This window comes from Pteropus alecto, unplaced genomic scaffold, assembly GCF_000325575.1.
Source record: "Pteropus alecto unplaced genomic scaffold, ASM32557v1 scaffold75, whole genome shotgun sequence".
NCBI classification, from domain to species: Eukaryota; Metazoa; Chordata; class Mammalia; order Chiroptera; family Pteropodidae; genus Pteropus; species Pteropus alecto.
The window spans coordinates 2,780,462-2,789,420 of NW_006440638.1; the positions used below are offsets into that span (position 1 = coordinate 2,780,462).

The 8,959-nt window shown below is 35.5% G+C and overlaps 1 protein-coding gene across 1 annotated transcript in view; it reads right to left on the bottom strand.

The window, feature by feature from the left end:
* The window catches only part of SLC9A9 (solute carrier family 9 member A9), a 496,385-nt gene extending 487,727 nt beyond the window's left edge, over positions 1-8,658 (bottom strand). Inside the window, exon 1 of the mRNA XM_015593644.2 lies at positions 8,346-8,658. Within this exon, the coding sequence (XP_015449130.2) occupies positions 8,346-8,520 (175 nt within the window). The 5' untranslated portion in view covers positions 8,521-8,658. The remainder of the gene's footprint in view (positions 1-8,345) is intronic.
* Between the last annotated feature and the right edge of the window lie 301 nt (positions 8,659-8,959).

Genomic DNA, 8,959 nt, shown 5'->3' on the forward strand with positions numbered 1-8,959 from the left:
TCAGTGGACACCATATAACTGTCTGTAAGATAGTCTTCACAAATATAAGACTTTAAGTTGCATCTTCATAATTTTTAACTTTTTACTTGATATTTATCCACTTCCCGCATCTTATACTAATTTAGAGAGATGATATGGGTTTGAATTTCAAATGCTAAATGCCTTTGCTAACATTTTTTCTTTTAGCATTTTAGTTTTACCCTGAGATTAGTCAGGAACAGAAAGTAAAAATATGCAGTGCAATCTGGTTATTTAGGGCTTTTCTTCTTTCTCTGCCCTCCCACCAACCTTCTAAATTCACAAGACTAAAGGAAAGTGTGGGTGTTGCTAAAAGGACACAATTTATTGCTTTGCTCTGGCTCACTATCAACTTGTTTTGGTGAAGGAAAGGTCCCATGAGGACTTCAGAACAGACTTGGGGCAGCTGTCAGCAAGAGTATCCCATAGTATTCCAAATTAGAAAGCAATTCACAAAGTTTTTCCACCTTGGGATACTTCATTCACAGTTTATTTTTTCATAGGACAGACACATATAGGAAATGACAGAAAGTCCCAACCACCAGATTTTTCACCATTGTGGGGCATCCAATGTTTGTTCCATCCTTGCTTCATATCAGACAACACACACATGCACATACAGATACACATATACAGATATAGCACACTCAATGACACAAACACAAACACACACACACATACACATACACAGCAACACACATTTCACAAAAGTCTGGGATTTCTATCATAGCATTGTAAATAACTTTTCTTTAGAAATTATCTCAGTCACCAACTTGTACTTAGCTAACACGACTCCTTGCAATAATGTTAAGAGAGTAACAAAAGAAATATATAGAGATCTCTAACTAGGCACATACTGACTAAACAAAATGATTTCTTACTTTATAATATTTACACAAAAATCTATCTTTTCTCAAACCAGAGGTGGAAACATTACAAAGTATTGTAAATAGTGCAAGAGGGAGGAACTGCCCAATAAAAATTGTCTCCCAAATCCCCTCTTCATCACAGGAGGGTAATAGAGTGAAAAAGAGAAAAGATGGGAAAAAATAAAGGAGACAAAACTGAAAACTGCATCTTCAATTTTATTTTCATAGTGAAGTACTTAAACTTTGGTGCATCAGAACCCTCTGGAAAGGTTGTTAAAATGCAGATTGCTAGACCCCACCAAAGTTTCTGATTCAGTAGGTCTGGTCCATATATTTTCATTTCTAACAAGTTCTCAGGTGATACTGATGCTGCTGGTCCAGGGGCAACACTATGAGAAATACTGTCTATAAGACAAGAGTTCTTACCAATGTGGGTACCATGCCAGTGATGAAACTCCATCAAAATCCGTTTCATCTCAAGCTTATACACATATGTTTCATAGAACTTGAAGAGCCCAGAGGTGTCATTAATGATTTTACCTTCAGTCTCCTCCAAAAATTCAATTCAATTAAACTAACATATAATGGAAGCCTATATTGCATGATCCACATGAATAAGACACAGTCCATTCTCAAACTATTTATGGTAACTACCACAACCATTCTGACAAACACAGGTATTTAAAACCAGAATGACTATGGACTGGCAACACTTCTTTCCTTGATGCTAGGGCAGGTGTTCTCAGCTCAGCCTCATCATTCTTCCTGGAACATTTCAAACCAGCTATGACATGGATGTGCTCCCACTGTCTTTCTCATGCTGAGCTTTTTGTTATGGATAGTATAATGTTTCTGAGGCCTCAAGGCAAAAGAAAAACTTAACCTTCCACTTCCTCTCCCCAGCCTTTCCCTAACCCTGAGTTTGTGAGAGAAAGTTACATATCAAGAGCAGACATCGATGGGAAGACAACTGTGGCCAAAATTTGAGAGCATTAGTTTTCAAAAATGATGTTCTTGCCAATTATTCTGTGCAGTCTTGGCCAACCTGTAATTTTCTGAGTTTCTCTATCTACACGCAAACTAATGATCATCATGACTACTTTACATGGATGTAGTGAGGATTTACAATAATTTATACAGTTAGATATTTCAGTCTCTATCTTTCTTCTGTAAATTTCTGAAGATAACATCACCTGACACAAAATAGACATTTATTAAGTAACAGCAACTCTAGTATGGCTGATGCATGATATAGGTGAAAGAACATGAGTTTTACGGTCCTGGTTTTGAAGCTCATCTCTATAGGTTACCGGCAAGTTACTTTATGTCTCTGAGTGTCAGTTTCATTATTTACACACACATGCACACATAAATGCACCAATAGTTGTGATATCCAGCAGCCACATGAAGCCAAACTGCCAAAGTTTGAATCCCAGCTGGGACATTTAGAAATATATCACCTTGGGGAAGTTACTTAATTTTTTAGTGTCTCAGTTTCCCCCTCTAAAAAATGGTTATTGTGAGGGATGTTTAACAAATGTCGATTTTTCATGTCTCCACTTCACTAACTATATAATTTGAATTCAATTTAGACTATATATGTTATCTCTGTAAATAGTTTGAATCAAAATTCATTTCCTTGATGTGCAGCCATCAGCCCTTAGAACTCAGAGGGGATCCTTTGAGGATCCACAGTCATTTGCTTGAAGGGCTGCCCCTGAAGGTCTTTAGGGACTTAGAAGCACAGCAGAATACATAGGAGGTTATTTTCTTAAAATTAACTTCTAAAAACCTACAGAGAGCAATATACCTTTGATTTTTCCACTTTTTCAACTTTTCTTTGGCTAACACTTTACGGCATGGAAAACTTTGCCCTGATCTCTGAAGCACTTAAAATCAATCTTTTTATGCCAAAGGGGAGAGCAAGTTTAGTTCACCAGGCTCTTAACCCTAATGATTTTTCCTGAAGAGCCCTTCAAATTAAACCAGAGCCACTCTGATTTTCACATGACAGGCATCCACAAACCTCTGAATACATAGCCACTCATCACTGTTCTGATGGTATATCTTGCTCTTCTCTCCTTTCTGGGAGAAATTCAACGGGATTTACTGAACACTGAGAATCACAGCAGGACCAGAAGCACTAAGAGTGGTAAAATAACACTAAAATCTTGTTTGGGAGAAAGGACTGGATATCATTATATTCTGATAGGGTTCTGGAAAGAAAGCTACTGGTTTGGGTTGGAGTAGCTGAGAGATGCTTGATGGCTAAAGTCAGTCTTGGCTTGAATTTTGAAACACTTTTGCAGCTGAAAGGGAGCCTATTGATATCTATTTCCTTTCTTCCTCATTTTAGAGATGATAAGAGTAAGGCCAGAGGTTAAGTCACTTGGTGAAAGAAATGCATCTAGCTACCTAAAAAAAAAAAAAATCATCAGGATTTGGAAACCCAAATACCCAAGAGAGAATCCAATGCTTTCTCAGTAAAGCCTGCCACACACAAACAAGTAAAAGGCCTCCTTGGGAAGGAACTTCCAAGCAGGTGGAAGGATGGGAAGTGGCAATAAGGGCCAGTTTGTCTTATGGGCCTGGCAGTCAAGGAGGTAGCGCTAGATGCATCAGTTGGGTGGAGCCACACCATGTCCAACAACCCAATTTTATTCTGAGGAATCTCTAAGCAGTGCTAGGAAAAATTGATGCCATGTGATTTTTTTAAAAAGAAGATAACTTTAAAACCTTGGTGATTCACTATGTAATTATATTTTCTTTAAATTTTGAAAAACATGCTGTTGAGTGAACTAAATTGGCCATATTAAACTGGTAAGTATACTCAGAGGATCAGACATAATTTGATAGTTTAATGAATTCGAATTAAAAAAAAAAATCTGAACTTTGGCACTAAAAATTTCACTTCTGCCCACTAAACAGTTAGCAAAATTTCCACATGAATTCAGAGGCTGTGCTATATATTGTAAGGCCATGAAATCAAAGGTAGACTTCTAAAAGGTAGACTTCTAAATTGTTCTGTCCCTAAGCTCAGATCTCAACACTTGAGTACATGGCATTATGAATGTCCCCAGTTATGTGTAATGAAAATTTTAATGCTATCAGGAAACAATAAGCAATTTTTCTTTTATGAACAAGAGCAGGGATATAGGGTCTTAAGTGAGCAGTACTAAGTGCACCAGCTGCTATCAGTCAATATTTTGACCATTAACAGTCATTTAAGCTTTTAGTCCAATTTAAATGAATATTACTGTGGCTTATATTTTAAACCAGTTATGGATTCTAATCTTTCAGTTTTGAAATAATGAGAGCATAGAATGTCATGAGATACAATTACCCATTACTGTTTCTAGTAAGGCAAAAATATTGTTATAATGCTGCCACTAATTTTAAAAGCATCCTGTGACCCTTAGTACCAAGAGAAAAGCTGTTTTGTACATAGTGAATCACTTGCATTTGGAGTAGCAGAGTTAGCTCCAAAAACCAGAGTTCAACCAAACAATGCACTTATTTTAAGGTTAACAACTTGGAAATTGTTTCTAACAATGAATAAAGGAGCAGTTAAATGTTCTGTTTGATCACGTGTTATTTCATGTTACTTTAACTGCTCATATCCTAAGTCCCTGCTCCCTAGAATGTTTTAATTGGATTCCTTGGTATATTGATAAAATGCATCAACATCTACTATGTCTTCTAAAGAATATTTGCAATATGTCAATGGAATACCAGTAGAAAGACAGATGGCAGACTGGGTTGAAGTATTACAGGAGATTTGGTGTTTTAGAAAAATACTCATGGCTGTCAATACAGAGGAAAATAACCCATTATACCAAAAGTTGATGAGCACAAGAGCAGTAGTCAGTTCAATAGAGGAACTGATAGCCAAATTCATTGATAAGCATTAGATGTGCTACTACAAAAATCTTAGAAGATGTTTCATTACAAGTATATATATAACTGTAGGATGAAGATGACTGAGGTACAGTTTATTCTCAAATGTTCATTTCCTTTATGAAAAAAATTTAAATGTTTAAATTTTAACCATAGGTTTGTTTCTTTTCTTCCCCATTGATTATAACCATGACCCTTGCAGGACTTTGGCAAGAACCATGAGTTCCATATTCTAATAAAGAAGAGTTTTATATAGTTTTATTCTGAAATTTCACTCTTGAACTTCTTAGAAAATAGAATCTATCTGACTAAACCCGAAAGCATAAACAATATAAGGATGCAACTGGATTTCACAGGTACATCCTCTCTTCAGGATGATTATTGAGAGAATGGACTTATTTTAAAATACCTTTATCATCTCTTAGAGATGGAGGTTGAATCCTAGCTCAGCAGCTAACTAATTATGTAATTTTTACTCTCTAAGTCTTTGTTTTCATGCCTTTGAAATGAGGACGTTAGACTTATGCTCTCTAAGGCTACTTCCCAATCTATTAATTTCAAATTTGTTTATATCTACCAAGCAATTTATTCACTTGGCATCTCCTTGTCCCTTAAAACTTAAAAGTGTTTATTAGAATGTCTCATTTGTTTCTCTGTTGTAACTTCAGACTATTTTATTACATCATTGACAGGAAGTACCTAATAAACATTTCATATATAACATTTAGATCATCCCTGAAGAAGAAATATGAGGTGTCACTAATGCCATCCATATGGACTATTTTCAGAGACTATAAGTGAGAGCTCTATTAAGGTGAACATGAACTTATTATACATGTGGATGAGTAAAAGCACATGGACCTTGCTGTGAGTGGCTATTCAGTTTTGGGCAAGTTATTTCACTTCTCTGAGATTTAGTTTCTTTCTCCATATAATGAGAGGGCTGGAGAAGATAACCTCTAAGATCCCCTTAAATTCCAACAATTATAATTCTGTGTCAATTAAAAAAAAATTAAACAACACTAAAATAAAAGTCTTTTTATTGGTTGGTATAGTTCAAGATAACTCAAGGATAATGAAAATTCTAGTAGTGGAATAGTAATATATATAAATGCATATCTTCATAATTTGTATAATCCTTTTATACTGCACTGTTTCAGAACTGGTTTTCAATAACTTTAACATAAAAAATTCATGAAAGAAGAGAAATCAGACACCTCAACTTAATCCTGCTCTCATAAAACTTAAGCCTAAACAGCCTAAGAATATCAATTGAGGAAATGCTATCTCAGCTACTGTGCAATGGGATAACATTTTATGATTTCAACCACAACTTAAAAGTATTTCATGAAGTTTTTGAGGATTAAAGGTAATCTGAACATTTTTAGGTTCAAAATAAAAGTTACATTTATGTTATGAGTACAAATTATGTTTTAATTTTCATAGGTCACCAAATTTAATTAAAAGTTTTACAAAACAGTATCTCCATCATAAATAAATGAGTCACAGTACAATTGAATTCAGGGTTGTGAAGAAATCTTTCCCTCTAATAAATATTTGTAATTTTAAAATCTGCATTGTTTTCAAACGAACAGGACAAACAAGCAGAGACTCATGGACATGGACAATAGATTAGTGGTTATAAATGGGGAGGTAGATGGGATAAAAGGATCAAACACGTAGTGACAGAAAGAAATCTAACTATGGGCAGTGCATGCATAACACAATGTACATATTTGCCTTACTGTTGAATTGTACTCCTGAAACTTACTGGATTTCATTAACCAATGCCACCATAAAAAAAATAAATAAATATTTTTAAAAGGCATCCAATTGTGAAAGAAAAATAAATTGTCTCTATTTGCATATTGCATGATATTATATATAGAAAACCCTAAAGACTCCATTGAAAAACTGTTCGAACTAATAAATTCAGGAAAGTTGTAGAATACAGATCAATATTTTTTATAAATTAATTTTTAGAATTTATTTTCAATTATGGTTGACATTCGATATTATCTTAATTAGTTTCAGGTATACAGCACAGTGCTTAGACATTTGTATAATTTATGAAGTGGTTCCCTCAATGGTGGGATTGCGAATTGGTGCAGCCACTAGAGAAAACAGTACAGAGGTGCGTCAAAAAATTACAAATGGATCTACCTTATGACCCAGCAATTCTTCGTTGATTATTTATTAGCCAAGTCAAGAAAAGATGAGGAGCAAGTGACTAGAGCCTAGGGCTTTATATCTGACATCACTTTCTTTCTGTTTACCTGTGTTTCTTCAACTTGATTGTAATTTTTCCCCTTCAAGTGAGAGTTTTGTTGTGTGATTTAAGACCCTCAATACAAAGGAATTTAACTCTGTGCTCTGAATGGATCAGCACTTCAGTCTCCTGAAAAGGGATTACACTGCTTAGCCTGAAACTTTCATCTCCTAGCCTGTGTCTCACAGTGGGATCCAGTTAAGGCATAGGATTTCTTATGGTCTCTAATCATAACTATAAATTATTATTGTCAGGACATCATCTGGTTAGCATATAAAATGTGCATTGATCTTGTTCTCTGAACCTCAAGGGTATAAGAGCCTTCAGGACTTCCAAAATGAAAGAAGCGAAATACAGTAAAAGTATATTCTTTGGTATGAATTATAGGAATGCCTCATCTGTTTTTATTGTGATCAAAGTTCCTATCCATTATCAAGCTGAGATAAAAGTGGTAAAGTGAACTATTTCATCAATAAATAATAAATTTTAAAATTACTGGTGTCTCGCTTACTTTAAAAGATGAGGGTACGGCCTGGATAATCTCTCACATTTTATTAAACTTTCTGGAAGAAATGACGTGGTAAATTATACAGAAAGAGCCTTATTTTAGAGTTTAAGATGTTAAACAAATGCATTTTCACACCTCCGCCCACCCACATAATACAAACAATGACAATGATAAAAATTAGAAAGTCTGAAATCGGGCTAAGAAATAAAAAGTATTGTATAAAGAAACTTGTATATTAGAAAAGAATAAAACATTGTTCCTAAATTAAAATGGATTCGGATACAATTATTCCAGTAGGAGGCATGGGGTACGTTTCTGCAAGTTTTTTTCCTGAAAACTAGTTGACTTAAGAGGATTTACTTCAGACATTTTTGTGGTGTTATTCCTAGAACTTTCTAATGCCTATCAGCACCACCTGTTATAGAGGCTGCTCTGTGACTGCAGAGCCATCACTTCCCACTATCATTACCAACACAAACAGCTCTCTCCGGTTTGACTCCTCACATGACAATGGACCAGCATCTGTCAACAGACTCGCCTTATTTGCTGCCTGAGAACATGACTGTGGCTTTTACGCTTGTGATAGGACAAATTTCACAAGGCAAATTTCAGCAGTTCATCTGGAAAAAGATGAGCATTCATTATGCTGCAGCACCTTTCATCAAGCGAATGACTTTTCAATCAGCACATTTTCTCCAGTTTCGATACTTTGCCATCTGAACACAAGTCTCTAATTATGCCCAAGCAACAAGTTTCACATGAATCTTGCAATTTCTGCACTCACCGTACACCATAGCTCCACCGGTCTCATGCAAGAAGCGAAATCGATGATTTTTAAATAACCAGATTGTCAAAATGGTAAGGATGAGCAAAAAATTAAAGACAAGCAGCTCCACTGCTCCCTCATGTTGAAACTGATACCCGTCCTTCTCTGACATGAGCGTTTGCTGTCTCTCCATTCACCAGTCTTCTTAGGATTCCTTCGATAAAAGCCTGGAAAAAGGATATTTTATCAAGATTTGCCTAAGACAATCTGGCTGCCTGAGGATTTCGGAATAACACTGCCACTTAAATTGCTACTTCATGAGCATTCTGCTTTGGCTTAGTATTCAGATGGCTTCTAGTTACAACTTCCTGTTTCTCTCTTAAAGCAGCCCCGTCTCTTTTCAAACTCCAGAGTGTGGTTTCATCATGGACTCTTAATGTCTTAAAATGATTCACTGTACGAAATTATCTTTCACATGGGACAAACCTCCAAGAAATGATTCTGAGGTCTTGGGTCCTGATCTTACTGTTTCAATAAGTCTCCTTTAGCTGCATAACTAGTGAATTGCAGATTAATGATAAAACAGATCATCTTATATCGGCAACATTTTCTAAGTTCAAAAAGCCAATTCC